The following is a 24,320-nucleotide window of genomic DNA, read 5'->3' as shown; positions in this document are numbered from 1 at the left end:
TCATCTCCTTCTGTCTTTTCAGTCAGTATGCCGGCTCTTCTAAACATAGTCACTGTGTGTGGGGGTGGAAACATCTAGTAAGAAGGGTGATAATAATGTGCAGTCTCATATCATAAAAGTAGAGGGCATTTGTAAGCAAATGTTGAAAACCGTGCTACGTGACAGAGGGAGGTTCGCCTCAGCTTTCACATTCCTGCAGGGTTCCTTTCCTCAGAGGGGCTCACTGAACTCCATCTCCTCCCCTCTACTGGAAGGACCTGATCTCACCCTTCAGTATTGAGGCAGTCAGTATCACATCACTCTATATTCTCAACATTGTGGACTTCACACCGCTCTCATTCAAGTTGGGATATCCTTCGGTGTTGAGGACTTCACTGTTAGGGCGTACCTCCTTAGTTCTCAACATTGAGGTCACAAATCATGGAGAACACCAAACTAATATCCATTTCTCTACAACCACCACCCTGTCAGCGTTTGTACTCCTGCCTAGTCTGTCATTGGTGCTCATGCTTGTGCGCCAGTTTCTTAACTTCTTATATCTCCCACTGTTCCACTGATGTGATAGCAGTCATTCATTCGCACAGGAGGATTACTCAAAACTTCATCATCATACTTCGACATGAACAAACAGAAAGAATGCCACCTAGAACAGAGTACAAGAAATGGCCCTCTTCATCAACCGCCCCATATGCTCTCTGTAAAATTCAAGAAGTACTTCACGCCAATAGATACTTTACTTACTTTGTCACATATGTGTCCTGTGAATAAAAACACAGGAAAAAAATAGTGCTTCAGAGTCTGATCTGAAATTTCTCTTAACGAATCCCCTGGCATACTATCGGGTAATGGCAGCAGCAAAGGATCTGCCCATTGTTCAAGGATTAACTGTATCAGTTCCTCTGGAAAAAGAAATTATGAAAGCTGCAAGTTCCTCAGCTCCTCCTAGTGTGCTGTGATCAAGCCACGTAGGAATTAAACTATGACAAAAGCAGTCATTGTGTACATAAAATGTACAGAGCACAGGCCTTTAGAAAAACTTAACAATTCTTTGTCTTCATTAGTTCTTTGAGAGCATCTATAAATGAGGGATAAGTAGATACGACATAGCATCCTTAAAGTACTGTGAAGAACAAACTAGCATACTGGTGCTATGAAAGAGCAGCTGTGCTTTCGGGAGTTAGACATGCAGCCTACAGTAAACTTCAGATATGCCTGCAAGTTTTAAAAACAGAGAAATTGATAAAACTGACTTCAGTACATAGTTCCCGTATCTTGACCGGACTCTGGATGCACATGCACGGACTTTAGTGCATTCCGTACACAAGACATTTCAGAGGTATGTGACTGTGAAATAACACTTCTATGCATTTGTTATCTTTAGTTTCAAATACGATGTAAGAGTTTTTTGCAAAATGCCTGTGAATAGTGGCTGGCTACCTATCTAAATAGAGATGCAAATTGTTCTCTGATCTGCTGAGTCATGAAAGCAGTTGTTTGGGAAAACAAAAAGTCTAACTTACTTCTGCGTTCTATGGTTCACTTGAGCTACAGAAAGTCAACTTTAATTCCCAATGGTCTGTCTGGCCTTTTAGGCCTTCTTTTAACAGTCTAGAACAGTGGTTCCTAACTGTTGGACTTCAGTGGGTCCCCACTTAATCATTACTGGAACCTAGGGACACCTTCTGAATCATTATTGGAAAACAGTGCCCCCCCCCCTGGCTGAGTCAAACTCTGGCCTAAGTATTTTTGATGATTTGAACATCAAAGCCATAAACAAAAACAGAAACAAGCATTCACTAAACAGTTACGAAAATGATGTTATATTTTATTTAAAACACAAACAAATATAAAAAATACATTTTAATTTTAATGGGTAGGTTGGAGCTTTTCTAAATTCAATTGAGGTCACTTATCGTCCATATTATTTTCTGTCTGATGCATTTTTACCGCTCCTGCAAATCAGTCTGAAGATACTAATTTACTTTTTAGTCTCCCATTTCGAATTCCTTCACATTTACAGAATGTTTTAACATTTTCAATTTTACATTTTGTTTCAATATTTATAAATTCTTTACTAATCATTTAATATTATTTAATTTTCTAAGCAGTCGTAGATCCCCTGAGTAGGCTTCACAGACCCCCAGGGGTCCCTGCTAAATCACAATAGGGCCCACTTAATGCCTTCCTTTTAAAATGTGCATTTCAGTTTTGCATTTCTTTTCTAATGGTGACTTTTAACATGGATTTTCATTTATGCCATAATGTACTGAGAAATCACTGTACATGTAGCTTGTTTCCTGTAAGCATTTTTGCCACCCAGTCTGTACACTCTGCCCAAGGGTAAGTGCATAGAACCCTGAGTATTCTGATTGTCCGTGGAGACAGCTTCGCATTTGCAGACATATCATAGCATCAAGTCTGCACCTCTGCTGCAGTGTGACACAAACTATGTTTGTATTTTAAAAATTTCCTCAGTGCTACACTTTGCAGAGGAGCACTTCCGCTTGGGATTATCCTGGAATATGGCCCTCAGTGCTGAGTATGCCACTTGGCTGACTCTGATCCTGATTCTGACCTCTATCTTGCACAGGACAATAGCCTGTACTACACCAGACTGGTTTACTGGCTTCCCGTTTCTTCTTAAACTGGTATGGGTTGGTGGGGATCAGGCTGTCCCATTTGACCTGGTAGAGGGTGCTCCCACTGTGCGCTCAATATAGAAGGTAGTAACGATAGGAGTAGTTAGTAACAGATAGGAATTTACCAACTCCATAACATTACCATGGTTGAACTGTTTATATTTTTAGCCATTTTCTTAATGGTGGTTTCCATGCTTTATCTCGTTTGCCTAATAATTACAACTCATGTTTTTATATGCAAGAATGTGATTGTTACAACAAATGTTCTAAAAGACATTTCTGCATCTTTCTTATGTCACATCTTGGGTACGCTGAGTGATGACGAAAGGGTAGATCTGTTTACACGATTTCCTTGGGAATCTGAGTAATCATGTTCGAGGTCGCAAAAAAACATCTGGTACCCTGGTGTGTTTAGATTCTGATGGGCCATACAAGTGAATAAATGGGGAGTTAGTTTTGGTGTGAAACTATTTTGGCTACATAATATTTTTTTCTGTTTAGCATGTCTAGACGTTATCAAAGGAACTATGCACTGATACTGACTTCTCTTAAAGATGTTTCCAGTCAGTTTGAGGTCGAAACACATCAGCAATTATTGGAGTGAGAGAGGTGGTAGAGACATTTTTCCTTTCATTAAAAAATGACATGTCTCCAGGCCTATTGAGAAATAAGGAAGAAAAGCCTCAGAGAAATTTGACTCTTCCTTAACTAGCTCCCCGCTTCACAGCAAACGTTTGGAACACTATTGAACTGTTACAATTAGCTAACCCTAAAACTCTAGTTTGCATGGGTAGCCCTTTAATTTATGTTCCTGGACAAAATAACTCCATACAGTTCTGTTTATTGTCTTTATTCGTGTTTTTCTTCTGCACTTTTCTTATTAATGTATTTTTTGTTGATTAGAAAAAGATCTTGTGTAACTTGAGGTTCATTGGTGTTCATTGCAACAAATATTTGAAATACATAATTTGAATATACATCGTATAATACCCACAAGACTTGTGGGCTGTTTTGTGTATTGACAATGACTGATGACTATTTAAATATTATAACTGCTTTAAACTCCCGCTGGATAAGCTTTAGCTTCTCACCACTGCTACCCCTAGAGAGCTTTTGCTATCTGGACACCTAAACACTATTACTAAGGGTTGCCTGGACTCAGTAGAGGATGCCACAGGTGTACACAGTAAACTGAGCCAGCCTTCTACACCGTATAACAGAGCTACTGATCTGGGGTCTATAGTTTCCTTGAGAGCTGCCATAGCTAACAATGAAAAAATATTCATGAATTCTTCTTTAGGCAGCATTACTGTAGAAACGTCTGAAAGATCAATGTGAGCACACTTTAAGGCTTTTGCGAGATGTGATATTTCAACACACAATTTAGTCTGTACGTGGTGGGACATGAGAGAGAAGTTAATGTGAAGGGATTCCTTTTCCGGATACTTTTCTAGATTGTATTCCTGTCTGTCACCTCCGTGTATGGGAATGCTCACGTTGACTCCTTTTCATAAGTGTTTTGTATTTGAGTGTGGTTCTAAAGCAATTTACAAATGGAATAAAAAGGTTTATTGCAGAAGGAATTTTGACACAAAAAAGCCATACCCGAGCAGACTCTATGAAGTCATATAACCTTCTCCCTCATCATGACATTCTAAAGGATTCTCAAGAAGTCATCATTCCACACTGGCTCACCTGATAATATGTACAGTAGTCTGGGACCAATACATTATTAACAAGATGCAACACCTCCCCTTTTTTATGTAAACACAAACTAAAATTTGCTGTATAATCTCATAGTCTCATCCTACACAACGTTAAAGAAAGTACTAGATTATTTACATTAAGGGCATACATAAACAAGAAGGAATAAAGAAGATAAAAGCAAATATCAAACCACCAATAAAACAATGGATTCAAATCGTAAACGTAATGCACAAATTAGCATGTAACAAAATCACAAATCAATAAATCTTCTACCCTTCTATTATGTGTCTACCCCTCACACTGGTAATTTGTGCATTACAGTCTTTGCTGTCCACATTAGCAAATGCAATTGATGCATCTTTAATCTTCTAAAGAACCTGACACCTGTACACCTTTCTCACATTCCAAACAGACGTTGCCACCTTTGTCAAACACTGTATTACTGTATGCCCAAATCACTGGCTTCTTTCTGAAGATTCATGCCTTACTTTTCCATTTCCCTTTCTTTCATCTTTATTTGTATCCTGTAGGAAAGTGCCCCTTTTGGCATGATTACCCTCCACTTTCTGCCTAGTATTGATGCTAATTTGACTGTGTGTGTGCTTGGATCCTGCTAACCAGGCCCCAGTACCAGTGTTCTTTCCCTAAACTGTACCATTGTTTCCACAATTGGCACACACCTGGAACACAGCTAAGTCCCTTGTAAAAGGTACCAGAGGTACCAAAGGCTCTTTGGCCAGGGAGGGTCCCTAAGGACTACAGCATGTACTGTGTCACCCTAGGGGACCCCTCACCAACCACATGCACACTGCCATTGTAGATTGTGTGTGTTGGTGGGGAGAAAAAGGTAAAAATCGACATGGCACCCCTTCCAGGGTGCCATGCTCACAAACCACTGCCTGTGGTACAGGTAAATCACCCCTCTAGCAGGCCTTACAGCCCTAAGGCAGGGTGCACTATACCGCAAGTGAGGGATAGCTGCATGAGCAATATGCCCCTACAGTGTCTAAGTTCATTCTTGGGCATTATAGGTGCATTGCGGCCATATTAAGTACATGGTGTTTGTCATTACGAACTCCACAGCTCCATGATGGCTTCTCTGAAGACTGGGAAGTTTGGTAGCAAACTTTTCAGCACAGTAAACCCAAACTGATGCCAGTGTTGGATTTATCGTAAAATGCACCCACAGGGCATCTTAGAGATGCCCCCTGTATTTTACCCAACCCCTTAGTGTAAGGGTGACCAGTCTGCCACTAACAGACAAGTTTCTGACCCCATGCAGCAAGAGCCTTTGTGCTCTCTGGGTTCAGGAACAAAGCCTGCTCTGGGTGGAGGTGCTTCACACCTCCCCACTGCAAGAACTAAAACACTTGACGGTGAGCCTCAAAGGCTCAGGCCTCCTGTTGCAGTGCCCCAGGGCACTCCAGCTAGTGGAGATGCCCGCCCCTGGACCAAGCCCCACTTTTGGCGGCAGGTCCGGTTGGAAATTTAGGTAAAACAATGAGGAGTGACCACTACAGCTAGGACCCCCAATAAGATGTCCAGAGCTGAAGTGACCCCCTCCTTGCAGAATCCTCCATCTTATTATGGAGGAGAGAGATCAATAAGGATAAAAATGTGCCCCCTCCCCAAAGGGAGTGGGCATAGGAAGTGTGTAGTCACCCTCAAGGACAGTAACCATTGGCTACTGCCCTCTGACCCCTGCAAGACCCCTAAATCTAGTATTTAGGGGCACCTCTGAACCTTTCTCACCAGAGTCCTGGCGACCTCAAGAAGAATGAAGGAAGGTGAAACAAGGACTGGAAAGCAGACTGCCAGCATTGAAGGCTCCAGACAACAACTGACTTGGCCCCAGCAATACCGACCTGCCTGCAGCTTCAAGACTCCTGCTACAAGAGGGCAAAGTGTCCTTCAGGACCAGTGGCCGCTACAAACCCTCAGAGGACTGCCTGCCCAGCAGAGGACCAAGAACCCCTGAGGACAGCGGCCCTCTCTGGAAGAAACCTCCAAAAAGGACTCCAGATCCGCAAGCCCTGCCCACTTTGCACCCAACGCCCATGGCCCGAGGCCAGGTGGCACACCTGTCCAGAGAAGATCCCCAGGAGATGCTGACCTTGAGTCCGCTCCAGGCCAGCATGACTATGCCTGCAGCCTGAATCTAGAGGACACCCTGACCGTGACCAGATCTGATGAAGATTCCCATCGCCCAACGAGACCCTTGCACCCGCAGTCCGCTGGCCTTGGAGAAACCAAACAACGGTCCAGCAATGCCCATCGGATGTCTCTCCTGCTTTTCCAGCCTTTGGCATTAAGTCCTGTACTTACTTGTTAACTGTGCTAAGACTCCCCCTGCCCCACTAGGGCTCTATTGACTCCTATGAAAAAAATCCAAATTTTGAAATTGAAAAGTTATGTGCTTGTACATTTCTTTAGCTACAAAAACCAAAGTACATTTGATACATATGCTTGATACCTATTTACAACTCTACTTACCTGCAAAAAAGACCTTCTGGTTATAGTAATAAAGTAGCAAAATATATTTTTGCTATATAAAAACAATTGGCCTGGAGTTAGTCATTGAGTGTGTGCCTCATTTCTTGATTGTGTGTGTACAACAAATGCTTTGCACTATCCTCTGATAAGCTTAACTGCTCAACCACACTACTGCAAAAGAGAGCATTATTATTATCTACATTAGCCTCTGTTAAGCCTCTGGGGGAACCCCTGTACTCTGTACGCACCATACCTCACTTTGGTATAGTATGTACAGATTCAGCTTCCTACATACCCAATCTATGAACTAGATTTACCACTAGTATGCATTACATGCCTCAGCCAATACTTTTCCTGTCTCTGATACACAGTGCTCTCAATCGCCTTACATATGTACAGTCATACTCCACTCCACTCCAACTAATCCATTATGGACAAATTTTAGAACAGGTTATATGACTTTCTGAAAGATAAAACGGAGATTCCTTGTAAAAGAATGCTTTGTACATCTTTCTAAATTCTTCTGTACTATTGAAATTGTTTTTCACCAGCTGATGTCTGCTTTTGTTCACCATACAATAAAATTCTTCAAACAGCCCAGTTCCTCCTGGACATTATAGAGAGTTGTGAAAATGGTTTATCCCATAATTGTTTAAGAAATGTCTCATTTAATTAAATACAAACTTTGAACCATTGTCTATTACCATCTCCCCTAGATATCTTTCCCTTGCAGACATTTGCCCCACAAATTGATGCACTAACTTCACCAGTCTTACAAGTTTTACTTCTGCCCACTTTGAGCAATAGTAGCACATATATTCCTCTCAACCTTAGGCACTTGTGTGGCCTCGTAATGTTCATGCCAATACATTGCTGTGCTCTCTGTGGGCATTAGGCTGGTACAATACTAGTTACCATCACGGCCTGTGATTTAGTACTTCTTGTTCAAGACAGCAACTCACAAACCTTTCTATGTCCTTTTCCATCCCCAGTTACCTAATAATCGGACCTCAGCCATCACTTTATCAAAGACATGCCTTCATGACCCTCCTGTAACAATTTCACCAGCCTCCTTCTGAGCACAAACTGTACCACAAGCTTATCTTACTGTTTTTCACCTCTGGGAGGGGAGCGGATCGCCGCCTTGCCGACCTTAACGAGATGAGAGACCCCCGTGTGGAGACAGCAGGCACATTGAGGAGGGGCTGATCAGGTGCCAGATTGCCAAAAAGACAGGAATTCTAGAACTGGCACAGCCAGGGTAGAAAGTTAACATTGGACTGCCTGACCTTAAGATGGCGCCTGCAGCCAGAATGGGCCAGGCCGACTGAGGCCACCTGTTCGCTCATTGGGAGGACCCGGGGCCAAGGCGGCCTCTTCAAGGTTGCAGCAGATCGAGGCTCAGCACAGGGATGAAAATGAACTACCGGGAACAAGAGTTAAAATAACAGCAGTCCAGCAAAGATGTTACTTATGTGGAAGAGAATGAGGGAGCAATCCACGGGGGTTCTTCTGGAATCGAACAGAGCTGTTTTCACAGTGAAAAAAGCTGATAGTAGAGACCCTCCTACTGCAACTCACAGGACAATGGCATATTTAACATCCACAGCAAGGTGCAGAATTGTAGGTTCTGAGGGGGAAGCCTTAAGGACACAGCTCTGTGGAGCCTGGACATGGTGTGGCACTTGTTCTTCACCCTATCAAAAGAGCGACTTATTAGTATCTGTCACACAATAAGACACAGTCTAATAGGGTGTCAAGCTACCTTGCCTCTGCTGAGACCCTACCAGACTACGTGGCTCGCTCGACAGGAGAACCTATGGTGCTCACAAAAGAGGATCTCCCAGGCTCCCTGTGTGAATTCAAAACTGAGTTGAGGGAGGAACTCAAGACCGACATTACGGCCACTTTTGAGACTTTTAAAGATGAGATTAACTCCTGTTTGACCACTCTCCAAGCAGACATAGATTCGATAGGCACGCACACAATAGATCTGGATACTGAAGTTCAGAATCTGTAGCAAAAGATTCTTCCAGTGACAGGAGAAATAGATGTCCTTCATTCTCAACTACAGACCACGCTCCTAAAGTGTGAAGACTTGTAAAACCACTCACTTCGGGACAATAGAAGGGTGTGGGTCCCGGAGGAGGCCAACGAGGACCCCGATCTTAAAGCCTTGATAGTGGGGTTGTTCTCTGAGATCTTAGGTGACAATCACCCAAATGTGCAGTTAGAACGGGTGCACTGAGTGGGTATATGCTCCCCCGGAGATGGGAGAAGCCCAGAGATATTCTAGCTAAGGTTATGTCATTCAAGGTCAAAGAATTAATACTCCAAAAAGCTCGAAAACGGGATGCTGTGAGTTTTCAAGGAGCAAGCTGTTCCTTATTTCAAGATGTCGCTCTGGCTACGCTGGCATGCAAACAACAGTTTTGTCCCATTAAGGGGGCCCTCCAGTCCAAGAACATCAAATATAGGTGGACATTCTCGTTTGGGATCGCATTGGAGATGCACACCAAAACATACCATTGTGTGGATTTTGATGATGTTGCCTCACTGTTGGGAATCCCCAGAGTTGACTCATTGAATATTGTGAGACAAAAGGATGCGCCATCAGGGAGATCTGGGGAAGGCGGGCCACCAATTTGTGGCACCAACAGAAGAGGGGAAGAGAACCCACAAAACATAAGGAGGTGAAGGGTCCTTCGTCACACAACCTTATTGGAACTTGGACTGGCTGGATTGCGGCTGAGGACCTCCATGAAATAGTTTCTTATTCATCCTGGAGAAGCCTATCAACTCATATGCTGATTCTGGAACACCCAGGTCTGGGGGGATTGGACCCGGGGTGCCCTGGAAAGGTATAGCACTCATGTTCTTCATCTGATGGCTCTTTGTGAGAAACCTAGCAGCTTAGGGTAAAAGCCCTGTGAAAGCTTATGGCAACCAGCGGGGTACGTGGGTGGGTAACGGTCCACTGCCCGTTTAGAAGGAAATTAGTCAATATACCCAATGACAATGTCGCAATTTAGATTTTATATTTCTTGTTTGAAAAAAATAATTTGAACAATGTTTATTGTTATGGATGTTCCTTTTATTGGGGGGGGTGTATTTAAGTATTTGTGGAAATTACTGAGGGGCCAAAATAGAGGGGGAGAAGAAACAAACAAATATACTTCCCTTCCAATATTTTATTATGAGCACTAGAGGGCAAGGCCCTACAATCAGCAGTTTTGGATCCCCAGTATGGCCCTAAATACGTTAACGTGGAATGTAAAGGGGCTGAATTCACCAAATAAATGCTCCCAACTGTGGAAATATATTAGCGACCACCATTTTAATATTATTGCCCTTCAGGAAACACATCTTAAGCGAGGGAATGACCAGCACCTCGACCAGCATAGGTACCCGCCTATTTACCACTCTTTGGCTACCACTAAACATATTGGAGTGGTGCTGCTTTTCCACACCTCGGTTCCCTTCCAGATTCAAGGTAGTAAGACCGACAGGGAGGGAAAGTTTTTATTGGTTAATGGTCTTCTTAGAGGGAAACTATATACTATAGCTTCTCTATATGCCCCCAGTTCTGGTCAGTCCACATTCTTACAGTCTGTTATGGCAACACCTGGAGAATTTGCAGAAGGGGGACATAATTTTAATGGGGATTTGAATGTAATCTGGAACCCAGCATTAGACTCCACGCATCCCTATAGAACTTCAGGGGCGAGTTTTCCAATTCCTTAAAATCCATGCTAGAGGAATTAGGCCTCCTAGACTTGTGGCGCACCCGTAATCCTACCACAAAGGACTATGCCTTTTTTTCTCACATGCACAGATCATATTCCACGATTGACCACATGTTTGCTAGCCAATGCCCCCAACCCGCGGTTAAGTTAGCGAACATCCACCCCATCCTCCTATCCATCCATGCTCCCCTTAAGGTTATCTTCGAATAGCCTGCTCCGAAGTCCCAGTTAATGGATGGTATTTTCCCAATGGTCTTCTGAGAGATAGACAATTCAGAGACTAACTTAGAAAGACACTAAGGGAATTCTTTGTTCTTCATGCATCTTAATGACTCTAAAGACACTTCCTATTCCACGACCTGGGATGCTTTCAAGGCAGTTGTATGGGACAAATGTATCTGACTAATGACCTCATTACATTGACAAAAACTCTTGTCTGAGAAAGCCCACAAAACTATACCTTCACTGCATTTGCAAAGGAAAGTAGTATCCTTAAAAGGTAAACCTCATGCGATCTATGCCAATAGGGCTGAACAGACACTCTGATGCCTGAAGCAAACAACTTACGAAAAGGGCAACAAGATAGGCCCTCTGTTAGCGAGCCAATAACGGATGAAGCAGGAAAAGGAATATATAGAACTGATCAGGGACTAAGAGGGCAGGATGCAGTACCAGGAGGAGGGGAAAGCCCAAGTATTTAGAAAGTTTTATAAGGGACTTTATACTGCTGACCCAGTGCATGTGGATGATCAAACTTCCTATCTCGACTTAGTTGACTTGTTACAGGTTCCCAGGGACATTGTCGGGGATTTTAGCCCCAACACGAGAGAGGATGTGTAAGTAGTCATTGATTCTCTCAAACTTAATAAATCTACAGAGCCTGATGGACCCAATGCACAAAACTTTTAGCTCTGACTTGACGCCGTATTTTACCACATTGTTTAACCATATAGGGGACGTAGTAGCAATATCGCCCTCCATGAGCAAAGATATGGTCACAGTCCTCCCCAAATCCGGAATGGTTTGCCTCTTATAGGCTGATTGCCCTTCTTAATTTAGACGCAAAAATCTATACAAAAATTCTGGCCCCAAGATTGGAATCTCTTCTCCCTGATCTGTTCCATCCAGATCAGTCGGGCTTTATTAAAGGCTGCCAAATGCATGATCATTTGAGACACGTGACCCATCTGATCACTAAGGGGAATAAGAAAAATATCCCTGCAATATTATTAGCGTTAGATGCTGAGAAAGCTTTAGACCTTGGTGACAGGTGGACTGGTCATTCCTGGTTGCTACTCTCCGGCAGTTTGGGTTTGGCGAATCAAATCAAATCATAACATTTATAAAGCGCGCTACTCACCCGTGAGGGTCTCAAGGCGCTAGGGGGATGGGGTTACTGCTGCTCGAAGAGCCAGGTCTTGAGTTGCCTCCGGAATGCGAGGTGGTCCTGGGTGGTCCTGAGGTTGGTGGGGAGGGAATTCCATGTCTTGGCCGCCAGGTAGGAGAAGGATTTCCTACCTGCCGTGGTGCGGCGGATGCGAGGGACGGCGGCGAGAGCGAGGTTGGTGGAGCGAAGTTGACGGGTGTGTGTGTAGAAACTGAGGCGGTTGAGGTATTCGGGTCCCTTGTTGTGGAGGGCTTTGTGTGCGTGGGTGAGGAGTCGGAAGGTGATCCTTTTGTTGACGGGAAGCCAGTGCAGGTGTCTCAGGTGGGCGGAGATGTGGCTGTTGCGGGGTATGTCAAGGACGAGGCGGGCGGAGGCGTTTTGAATTCGCTGCAGACGTTTCTGGAGTTTAGCGGTGGTTCCTGCGTATAGGGTGTTGCCGTAGTCCAGGCAGCTCATGAGGAGGGCGTGGGTCACGGTCTTTCTGGTGTCGGCGGGGATCCAACGGAAGATCTTTCGGAGCATGCGGAGGGTGAGGAAGCAGGAGGATGATACGGCGTTGACGTGTTTGGTCATGGTGAGAAGTGGGTCCAGGATGAATCCGAGGTTGCGTGCGTGGTCTGAGTGGGTTGGTGCGGTGCCAAGGTACATAGGCGAATAGTACATTGACAGGATTATGGCCATCTATGCACATCCTCAGTCCTGAGGTCATCTTAAACGGTACTGCCTCAGAGTTTTTTATGCTGAAGTGGGGGACTGCTCTATAATCCATCTTGCTGTTTGCGCTCAGTATAGAGCCATTGGCAGCTAAGGTCAAGGCCAATCCAGGTATTGAGGGGATTCATTTTGGGGCTTATAAGCATAAACTCTACCTATTTGTGGATGACGTCTTACTAGCTCCAAGTCACCCCACAGCTCGCTTCCTGCTCTCCAACAGGACCTGCAAGACTACGAGGCAGTTTTGGGATTCCGAGTTAATATCCATAAATCTTACCTGCTTAATTTGATGATCCCCCTCACCAGAAATGAAGAGCATTGCCTCCCAGTTCTTCTTTCAATGGGCCAAGAAAGAGATTATCTATCTGTGGGTGAAGCTCACCCCAAAAGTAGAGACCCTATATAAAGCAAACTATCCTCCTTTGCTGCGTCACCTGAAGGCAGATATTAAACGTTGGGCGCTGAGTTACCTCACCTGGAAAGGGTGCATAAACGCGATCAAAGTAACAGTGTTACCACGCATTTGTTTCAAGGGCTCCTGATAGAGGTACCTAGATATTTTTTTAATGGAAATACACTCCCTGATAACGAGGTTCGTGTGGCGTGCCCGTAGCGCGCAACTCTCCTATAGAGTTCTGACTCGCCCAAGGAAATCTGGGGGCCTATCATTACCAGATGTTCAAAATTACTATTGTGTGGCACAACTCCGAGCAATATCTGAATGGTCACTCAGTGAGTCAGACAAATTATGGCTCCACATGGATAGAGCAGTGATGTGGCGGACAATATTGGATGTGTTGTGGAAGCCTCAGCAGGATCGTCTGCGCAATGCTTACCTGAGTATATCCACGACCTCCACACTTAAAGTCTGGGACACAGTGACTAAGTCATATCATTGGACAACCATTACTTCTCTACATACCCTTATTCATTACAGTGCGGCCTTCTCCTAGGTTCCTGGCAGGAAGGAGGCTGCTTAATGATTTCTGATTTGTTTACGGGACAGATCTCCTATCGTTTGAGAATTGCTGCTTGGACTTTAAGCTACCTGCTTCTGAGTTTTTTCATTATACCTAGCTGAAACACTGGATGTCACAACCTAGTATTAGTTTTGCAGCCTCAAGGGACTTGCTACCAGTGGAGCAATTTGTTCGACAGGCTGGGGCTTCCTGTAGCTGTATCTATCTCTGCTCTCTATGCCTTATTACTGGCAGCAGTCTGTCCAGCCACCCCCCCACCCCCACTACTGCCACCACATCACATTTTGGGACTGAGTCCTTGACACGTCCATAACCAAGCTATACAGAGACATTCTTAAGTTTAATAGATCCATGGGGCTCTTGGGGCACATTTTAAACTTCTCTATGATTTGTATTTGTACCTTGAGAAACTGAAAAAGATTCACTTTGACACACTCGATAACTGTTGGCGGGGATGCTGGATAATGGGAAATTTCCACCACATATGGTGGGATTGCCCGACAATACACCCCTACTGGAACAAAATATTGGCACTAATTAAATACATTTTAGGCTGTCCCTTCACTAATAAGCTGAAGTGTGTGCTATTGGGTCTCTGTGACCCCTCCTTGACACATCAGACAAAAGGGTATCGTTCAATCATGTGGCTCTGTTAAAGGGCAGCTAAGATGGCCCTCACAGCAGCATGGAGGAAGCCTGAGGCCCCTTTTATGTCACAATGGCATACTAGGCTTTGGGAAGTATTTTTCATGGAGCATTTGGCCGATGTGTTGGCAGACAACATTGCAAGTTTTGACTACATCTGGGGACCCCTGGTGCAGTTCCTCTCAAGGGGGCTCTGCTTTTCTCTTGTCATCCCCGCACAAGGGCGCTTCATCTATTCCAGATTTAGGAATTCCCTTGTACTCTCTCCGCACTTGAGCTTTGCGACCTCTGGTGATAAACCTCCCCATAGATGGGACTCCATTCTTAATCCCACCTCTCCATACCAACTGGTTAGGTGTTTTATTGTTTAAAATGTTAGTGTAATCCTTGTTAGGATACTTAATTATACTATGGTACTATATTTCATATTGTAACTCACTGACAGATGGACAAGATGTTTGCTACCAAACTGTACTTCATGATAACTGTAAACCTTTTTGTGATACTATCTGTAGCTTCACTTGGCTCCTGGCCCTAATGTCAATGTACTGATGTTTGTACCACTTGAACTACAATGAAGAAAGTTTGACAAAAACAAATGAAACAGAAACTCAGGGGATCAGGCTGCCAGTGTCCAGGACTTCAGGGACAGAGATTTACCTGAACCCCTCCCCCCCAGCAGCTCTCACAAAACTGCTTTCAGTCATGCTTGACAGCACACAACCCATGCGGTGTGAGAGTGCATCACCTTTGACTTCCGTTGATGGAGGGGCACCAGTGGGTGCTCAAGAATGTGAAACATAGTTATTCCCTACTCCAATCACATCCCTTGGAGATGCCACCCAATCCACAACACCTCCTGGAAGACCATGTGTCCATCCTCCCAGGGGAAGTTCAGTCTTTCTTGGCCAAGGGAGACATAGAATGTCCTGCATCAGAGATCGGGACTGGCTGTTATTCCTGTATCTCTTGGTGCTGAAAAAGGACTGAGGCTTATTCCCCATCATTGATCGTCCACCTTCTGAACTTTTTCTTTGGGAAGGGCAGGTTCAAAATGCTAACCCTGGTCTAAGTTCTGGTTGCCCTGGTTCCAGGAGACTGGATGGTAGCGTATGATTTGCAGGACGCCTATTGCCACATTCTCATTCTGCAGTCCAACAGGTGTGATCTGCAGTTTCAGGTAGGCCAAGAGCACCTTCAGGTCTCATTGATCTGCTTTGGCCATACCAGTGCACCTTTGGTGTTCACAAAGGTGATGATGGTGGCCACAGACCATCTGCGGAGGTTGATACCAGTCTTGTCATACCTCGATGACTGGTTGCTGAAGGCAGGCTCGCCTTAAACAGTTATACACCACCTTCAGATGGTAGACGACCTGTTGACATCATTGGGCTTTTCCATCGATGTGCCGAAGTTAAACTTGACTCCTTCACAACGACACCCCTTGAAGGCATCCTGGGTATGGTGCTTTTTCAAGCCTTGCCGCTGCCTCAACAAGTCCAGGATATTCAAGCCATGATTCCGATGTTTCAACTGTCTACCTGTCTCCATGAGAGCAGCTCTGAGGCTTCTTAGCCTCTTGATGTCCTGCTCATTGACCGCACCAGTTGACACGTATGGGCTCTGCTTTAGGATCTGAAGTCTCAGTGGGCTCAGCACCAAGAGAACCTTTCGGATTCCATCCAGGTGTCAGTAGGCATTGCAGAATACCTGCAATGGTTGCTGTTTGACAGAAGTTGGATTATTTTGTCTCTCTCTATAGCCCATCAAGCCCTTGCTGTGATGACTGTTGAGTTATCTTTTGGCCCGTTCGGCTTTCCAACTGTTGCTCGATAAGCCATCCCTTTTCAAATCACCGGTAGTGATGAGTTTCTTTAAAGGATTGACCTGGCGTGGCCAAGATGGCAAGGGTGTAAGATGTGTCTTAAACCCCCTTCCTCACCACTGACCGGTATGTACAGACCCCACTGAACGGCATCCATACTTGGCTCAGGCATCACCCCTAAACTTGTGCCCCATTACAGTGGATCCATACCGACACAGACACCACAGAGCAGATTGTGATGCGGAGGGGAAGCAGCAGAGCCACCGTTGTCTGACCCAAGATGGCGGGCGCCGCATAGCTGCAGAGGGGGCCTGGGTGGTTCTCCCTGCTCTGAAGTCCCAAGTGCACAGATCTTCGAGAGCCGGCCCCTACCTTGGGACCGGAGGCACTGCCCTGAGCTGGACCCCATTTGGCGGGAACTGCGAGCTGCAGAGTCCTCTCGCCCCCTGGGAGGAGTAGACACCGGGCTCTCGAGAGGCCAGAGAGCGTGGGAAGTGCGTCTCTCGGTGACAGCACAACAGGCTGGGCATAGGAGCAGGGCCCCACATCGACATGACTGTGCACAAGCTGCTGCTCATAGTGGCGGAGGAAGAGAGGCCCAGGCCGGGCGGTCTCCCCGATGTGACCCTGGTGGTCTGGTCCAGCCCTCTTCTATGTAATCGTCAGATCCTGGTGACCTGCCATGCACACTGGCTGACAACTGGGTTCACATGGCCTGCCCTTGGAGTCGCGGCCCGCTAAGAATGGTGCTGGGTCGTACTTTCGAGAGGACTGACGTTGCTGGGCCCTGGGAGCCTCGGGGACGAGCTGCAACACAACAGATGGATGATGCGCCCTAGAGGACTTTGAATGCCACGTGCGGCCCCATTGAGGAGGGGGACCGCTGTTACGCTGGGCGGCAGCAGACCATAACCAAACTACAACTCACGGAGAACAAGATGACCACTGTCCATACTGAAGGTAGGCCACAGTGATGCAAATCTGTTCCTTCAGCGCTGCATATGAGCTGCTGGGGATTGAGACCAACACCTCTGGAGTGGCACCACCTGACCCTAAGATGGCAGAGAAACCCAAATTTCCCCCAGAGACATAGGACTGGTCCCAGACACTATGGCCCAGGAGAGAAAAGCTGTCATAGAGAACTTGAACAGGGACCCTGACAACTGACCAATAGAACAGCACCTTTGAGCCTTGACAGTGGTTGATATCGGCACTTGGAGAGGGGATCCGGAACGGAGAGAAGCCATCGGTGATGGAAACTATCTTGGCCAAGGTCCTAATCTCACAAGCCACCACTGGAATGCTTGTACCTCCATCAGGAGCTCTACCCTTGCCAGAGACATTAATTTTTGTTGTTGTTGATACTTTGAGGGGTTGCTTGGAGGGGGTACTTGTGGGAAGCAGGCCTGGTGTGTGGTGTTTACACCTTATACCAGGTCCAGGCAACCCCTGTTAGTGAGACAGTGTCTAGGAAGCCAGGGCTCTCTAGTGGTAGCTGTGGTGAGCAGCCAAGACCTACTCCTCCTCCTTGAGACTCTTTGCACTAACCCCCTGGGAGTAAAAGTGGGCCTACTGGTTTGTCCCCCCTTTTCACTGCCATGAGTGCTCCCTGCGTGGTTTGTGTGTTCCGCAGTTTTTCCATGACCTTCCACAGTGAAGTCTAGGTCTACCCTTTGTAAGACTGGAGGGTCAGTCTCTCCCTCCTGCTCTTCCTGCACTGCAGTGCTCTGGCTTTCAGCCTGGAGGAGCAGTCCTAGAAGGAGAGATTTGTTGGGATTTCTCTCTGTCTACATCTTCCTAGAAGCACACTTCTCTCTCAACTCCTGAAGAGTAGGGCTCTCATACTGAGAGTCTCGGACCTGAGCTGTGTTTTCTACTGAAGACATTTCCCTAGAGTAGTGTGGGTGCACCTACCTACTCAAAGTAACTAGGCTTTCTAAAGAGTTTAGAGAAAGGGCTATACCAGACCCCCAGCTTACCTAAACTAGAAGTCTAGTGATCCTAACTACTAACTGTATTGTACGCTATAGACTAGTGATAGACTTTCCTGTGGAAAGCTACCAATGACAGAATGGTAAGGCAATTGCAAGTCTTATCCCACCGCTGCCACCAATGTAGGAAACTGGCCTGGTGTGTGGTGGACACCTATGGTGTTTACACCTTATACCAGGTCCAGGCAACCCCTATTAGTTAGTGAGTCAGTGTCCAGGAAGCCAGGGCTCGCTAGTAATTGCTGTGGTGAGCAGCCAAGACTTACCTAGGAGGATTATAAAGCACTTGCAATACCACAGCAGTCACACAGTAACTTATCACACATGAAAGGAACCACACAGTGTTGCAAAAATAAAGGTACTTTATTACAGTAACACTGAACTAGATTACTTATAGGCAGTCCCCCAACTGGAGGTAAGTACGCACTATTTATGCATGGTAAGTGTTGGGAACTAGCATAGAAAAACAACAAGTATTAGCAAGAAATAGCAGAAAATACCCAGGGCCCTATAGAGGGGGCCAAACATATACTAAAATAGTGGAATGCGAAGGTAGGTCCCCACCCAAGGATGTGGAATACTTAGTAGGGAGCTGGGAAAACTTTGGGCCCCAAGAGGTCAGTACCTAAGTGACCCCCAGCAGGCCAGGAGAGCAGAGGTAAGTTACCTAGTCTTCCCAAAGACTAACAAGGTGACTAGGAAAAGGAAGATTGCAAGACCAGGGCCGGTCCAGTGGAACCCAGCGGTAGATTCTGAAAGTAGAGGACCTGCAAGAGAAGGAAACAGAGTCCAGTCCATGCAGGAGTGTCCAGGTGGAGCAGGAGCCACTACCCACCCTCTGGTGGATTAAGGTCCGTGACGACGAGGGAAGATTAAGATCAGCTGTGGAGACCAGGAGCTGTAGGGAGGGTCTTGGAGTCATGCAGATGATGTGCCATGCTGGTCGCAGATGGTCAGTAGTCAGGAGGACCTCCAACAAGCCTTGGCAAATGCAAATCTGGGCAGAAGAGGATTTTCAGAGAACAAGAGGACCAGCAAGGTCCAGGGGATTCGACCCTTGGAAGGAAGTCCGGGCTGACTCTCAGCAGTTGGTAGAGTCAGCAGAAGCAGTCGTAACCCCCACAGGCAGCAGATACAATAAGTTGCAGTGAGGCCCAGTTAGCACATCTGGAGGAGTCCCACATCATTGGAACAGCAGACTGTCCTTGCAGGGACGAAGTGCTGGATGCCGGGGCTACTCTGAGTCTGAAGTTAGTGTCCTACAAGGAGAGGCAAGGGCTTACCACCTCCCAAGTTGGACAGAGGGCAGAGAGGACCAGGAGGACCTCTCAGGTCCACCACCTGTGTTGGAGGATCTACGCAGTTGCTGTGGAGAGCAGATCTCAGCAGCTAGATGCTGTTGCCTTAGGTGTCTGCAGATGCAGGGGAGTGACTCCTTCACTCCAAGGGAGATTTCTTCTTGCTTCTTTGGTGCAGCTGAAGTCTTGCTGACCCCAGAGGATGCACAGCTGTGGAAATGTTGCAACTAGTGGAAGGAGCCTAAGAAACAATATTGCAAGGCGAGGTCATCTCTTGAGGTGCAGGCTTGTTTGGTTCCTGTGAAGTCCAACAGGGGTTCCGGTGGCCTGAGCAGAAGAAGTATATGCAGATGCATCCTGGGGGAGTCTTACACGCCTAATCTGGGGGGACACCCACAAGGGAGTCCCTAAATAGCACTAACAGGGATTTGGTCACTCTGCAGGGTGACCACCTGTCAGTGGTTCACTGATGTCAGTCACCTGTCCCGACCAACCAGATGCTCGAAGGGGCCTCTGCACATCTTGTTTCCTAGATGGCAGAATCAAGTGGTCACTCCCTTTTCCTTTGTCCAGTTTCACACCAGAGCAGGGACTGGAGGTCCCTGGACTGGTGCAAACCGGATTATGCAAGGATGTGCCCTTCAAAGCAAGCCAGTGGGGTGGGGAGGCTACCCCTTGTAACACCCATTTTCAAGGGACAGTATGTTGCTGCCTCCTCCCACAGGAAATCCTTAGTTCTGTCTTCCCTTGCTTCAGCTGGTCAAGCAGCAGGAGGGCAGAAACTTGTCTGAGTGGCTGCAGCAGCGTGGGCTTCCCACAAAGCCTGGAAGACTGGTAAGAGCAATACTGGGGGTCCTACAGGGAGCCCCCAGAGTGCATGGAATCATACCACCAATACTGACATTAGTATTGAGGTATGATTCTGACATGTTTAATACCAAACATGCCTAGGTTCGGAGTTAGTTATGTAGCTGGACCACAGGTAGTGAGTGATCTGTGGTCAGTACATGTGTAAAATGGCTTCCCCGCACTTACGAGGTCCAGTGCATTGGAACTCGAGTTCGTATGGGGCACCATCATACACGGGAACCTACCCTCTGGGCTAGGAGGGCCTACCATGGGGTGATTTACAGTGACCTTGTGCAGTGACCAGCAGGGGTAGCCATGCTGTTATTTTGCGTGTTCCAGAAGGAAAATTGGAGCTAAAGTAGCAGAAATCAGGGGACGCCTCTTAGCTTATTGAATACAAATACCAGTGGTGTAAGAAAGACCCCGCAGTGGGGGGTGGGAGTGCCCAGAGCTCCAGGCTGCCCCTTCACCACAGTATACTGGCCTGAGACCTCCTGAGTGAGTCTGGAGACGGCGTCCCTCCATGTACTACACATGGTGGGGCCCTCAGGTTTTGTTACACCACTGAAAAGTATGATTTCATACATTTGTGCTAGGGCACAATATACTTCCCTTACGATGGCCAGGAACCCTTCCTATGTAGATCGGTAGCAAACATCATGGCCGCATGAGATAGATTAGTATTGATAGGGGGTGACCTCAGTATAGTTTTCTGCAACATCCTAGACCGATCACCCCACTGATAGGTTAGGCCCGGGGGAGCTAACCACTGAGAGTAGGCAGTGGCTTCAAGAGACGGGATTGAGGGATTTGTGGAGGGAGCATTACCCCAACACCTACTGTTATACGTTTCACTCCGACGCCCACAAAACGTATGCATGTCTTGATCATTTTTTGGGACCAAAGAGGGACAAGATTTAATTGCCTCGCTTGACCTCGACTCATGAACACTTTCAGAACATGCAACTATAATAGTGGATATAGCACTCCCCCTGACAAGACGCACATACCAGCCTTGGCGTTTGCATACAACCCTTCTGCTCAACCCTACATACCTTTCTAGACATCAGTGACACGACGGATACCCCCATCTCCTACTATGGGACACCATGAAAGCAGTGATCAGGGGTTAGTTTATCAACGTATCGTCAGACAATAAAGTGTGCAGGGACCAATGTGAGAAGTTACAGAGCCAATTGAGGGAACTGGAATGTATTCACCATCGCACTGCAACTCCACGGGTGTGGAGACAGCAGAATACTTATTTTTGTACCTTAAACATTAGGTCTACGTAGGGGGCGACAAATGCAGCCGGCTTCTGGCCAATAGACTGCGGGCCCAAAGGTAGGTGGCGATAGTGGAGACCCTGGAGGGGGAAGACTGGAAGGAGATTACAACTGACTGCCACCTAGTGGACCATTTTCAATGCTACTTTGCCGATTTGTACATGGCCCAGTACCTTCCCCAAATGGTACCTTTGGGGTGTAAACCTGACTCGGCTCACCTCAGACCAAGCCTGTGATTTAGATACACCATTCTGGATAGAAGAACTCTTTGAGTTTAGTATCAACATAAATGCTTTCCTAGTGCTGATACAAAAAGATGGTAGCCCCTGACCAAGAATGTTTTGTCCCACACAGGCAGTGCAGTAACAATACTAAGAGACTCCTCCACCTCGATAAAGCACCCTGCTCTAAAAGACATATAAAAGGCGTTCGACCACGTACATTGGCTGTACTTAGCAGCGACACTGCATTGGCTTCGAGGAGCACTTCCACATTAGCAAATTCTGATTTCTATAGCCTCCTCATCCGACGGCATGGACAAAGATCAACTATATAGTGAGTGGCCTGTTGTCACATCCAGGGTGGGCTGGACCCCACTCTGAGCCACACAGCACCACCTACTTGCATTCAGAGGAGTTGCTATAAAAATCTTCTGAATCCATTTTGATGCCTAAGGAAGTTCACAAGGTGAGGAATCTATGGTTAGATAGGTTACTTACCTTTGGTACTGCCTTTTCTGGTAGACTATTTGTTTATTTCATTCATGGATTAATTTCTTCATTCATCATATTATCAAAACAGTCCTTTCAAGCACTTGCATATTTTTTCTGTCTTGTGGAGTGTGTAGACATTTTTTATTAGAATTGTATTTTGAGCATTTTGGCTGCTTGTTCTATGTCCACTTATATTTGCACAATTGAGTTTATAGTTTCTTTTTTGATGTGTTATGTGCGAGTGTTTTGTCAGTATGTGTGTCTTGTGAAATATTAACTTTATTACTTGGCATGTTAACCATATACATTGTTTGAAATGGTTAAAACTAATAAGTGCTGTATCTGTTATTTGTACATCTATTGTGTATTAATTTCATATTTTGTTTTTGTGTTTATGTTTAAGCTGTTGCACGTGGGAAAAACCATATGTGATTTGTTGTGTGTACTGGTCTACTAGATTTTAATGTCTTTTTTTGTGCTGAATACAAGATTGTTCTACAAGTGTAATTCATTGTGTTAGCTAATATTTTAAATGTTTGAACTATGTATTTTCTCTTTTGTCCTTCCTCACGTTAATCAACACAGCGAAAGGAAATGACGGATATGTGACGCCACAGATCAAGCAGGTTGTGCCAGCGTAAGTCCGTCTTTTTTTTTTGTTGTAGTTTTTATTTTTACTTGGCAGATTTGTGGTTGCACTACACATGCTAAAAACATATAGTGGTATACTTGGGTGTACTTTTGTTGTTTCTAGCACACTAAAGTAAACTTGTGAATCAGATGACACAACCTTGTGTCTTAGATGTCACAAAGCAAATTGTCCATTCAGCCCTAATAATATACAACCAAATATGGGAGCAGTGTTAATGGGATAAAACCCTGATTGTTACTCATGGTAGATAAAAGAAAATCTCTGTAGTAGTCATTACCAGGAACGGCTCCACAGCTTCTTTTTGGGGACTTTATGCACATGGCATTCTGTGAGAATGCAATTTTCCAGTGTTTCTGGTTAAAAATGGACATGCCGATAATTTTAGCTTGTTCCTTAGTACCGGTTATCAAATCGCTCAAACTGAAGTGTATTTTGTTCTGTTTTGAAAATTACAAGATATATCAGAATGTAAAGCAATACACCACCAATTATCACAACCTCATTTGCTGAAAAAACAAGCAATAGGAAACAGCTCATAATGTGTGTGGCTGTAAATTCACAAGCCCTGCATATTTTTGCCATCTAATTTTGGATGTAGATATTTGTAAGTTGCTTTTCTTTGAAGTTGCTTTTGAGTCACAAGACTCCATCCTTAGTCCACTATGCACCAGGATAAATACTCCACTTAAGATTATTTTCTTCTGCCATCAGGTTTGGAAGTTTGAGTGCCAGCTACAGGACTAGTGACATTGAAATTTAGTGCCAGCCATAAGCACTTCAATCCCAGTGATGAGTAACGTTTCCCACTAAGTGGAAGATAGCCTCAATCCTTCCTTTATTGAAGAAACATAATCTTGATATCACATACCCTAATCATGATTGCCCCATTTCACGGATTCCTTTCCCTGCGAAAGTCATAGAAGAGCAATGAACTTTGCATTAACAACTCTTGTCGAAAATCAGGGGCTTCTGGATCCGATTCGGCTTCAGAAGCTACCACAGTACCAAGTTCGCCCTCATCTCAAGAACTAAGCAAATAAAGCAGATTGTCGATGCTGGTGGGAATGACGCCCCTCGTCCTGCTTGACCTATTGGCAGTGTTTGATACTGTCAATAATAACGTTCTGCTAGGCCGTCTGGCTGGTATCAGGGTCAAGGATCAAGCTTTCACTCTCCTTGAATCTTACCTCACTAACCAAGATCAATTTGTAGTGCTAGAAGACTTTAATTCATGTGTTTTTACTTTACCATGCGCTGTTCTCCAGGGCTCATCTTTGAGCCCTACCCTGTTTAATATCAATGTATCCCCCCTGGCCAAACTGATCAAGGCATCCGGTTTCTCTGTAGTATCTTACGCCGATGACACCAAAAACCATAATATCAATGACCAGTAAC

At 45.6% G+C, this 24,320-nt stretch overlaps 1 protein-coding gene across 9 annotated transcripts in view; it reads left to right on the top strand.

Annotated features, from left to right (window-relative positions):
* Positions 1 to 24,320, top strand: part of LOC138299444 (signal transducer and activator of transcription 5B) — a 994,326-nt gene that overhangs the window by 915,180 nt on the left and 54,826 nt on the right. For all 9 annotated transcript variants that reach the window (XM_069237688.1, XM_069237689.1, XM_069237693.1 and 6 more), the window contains one exon: positions 22,859 to 22,910. In XM_069237688.1, coding sequence (XP_069093789.1) covers positions 22,859 to 22,910 — 52 coding nt within the window. The remainder of the gene's footprint in view (positions 1 to 22,858; positions 22,911 to 24,320) is intronic.

This window comes from Pleurodeles waltl, chromosome 6 (genome assembly GCF_031143425.1).
Source record: "Pleurodeles waltl isolate 20211129_DDA chromosome 6, aPleWal1.hap1.20221129, whole genome shotgun sequence".
NCBI lineage: Eukaryota > Metazoa > Chordata > Amphibia > Caudata > Salamandridae > Pleurodeles > Pleurodeles waltl.
Note: the sequence above shows the minus strand (reverse complement) of the source record. Positions and strands in the feature narration are given on the sequence as shown.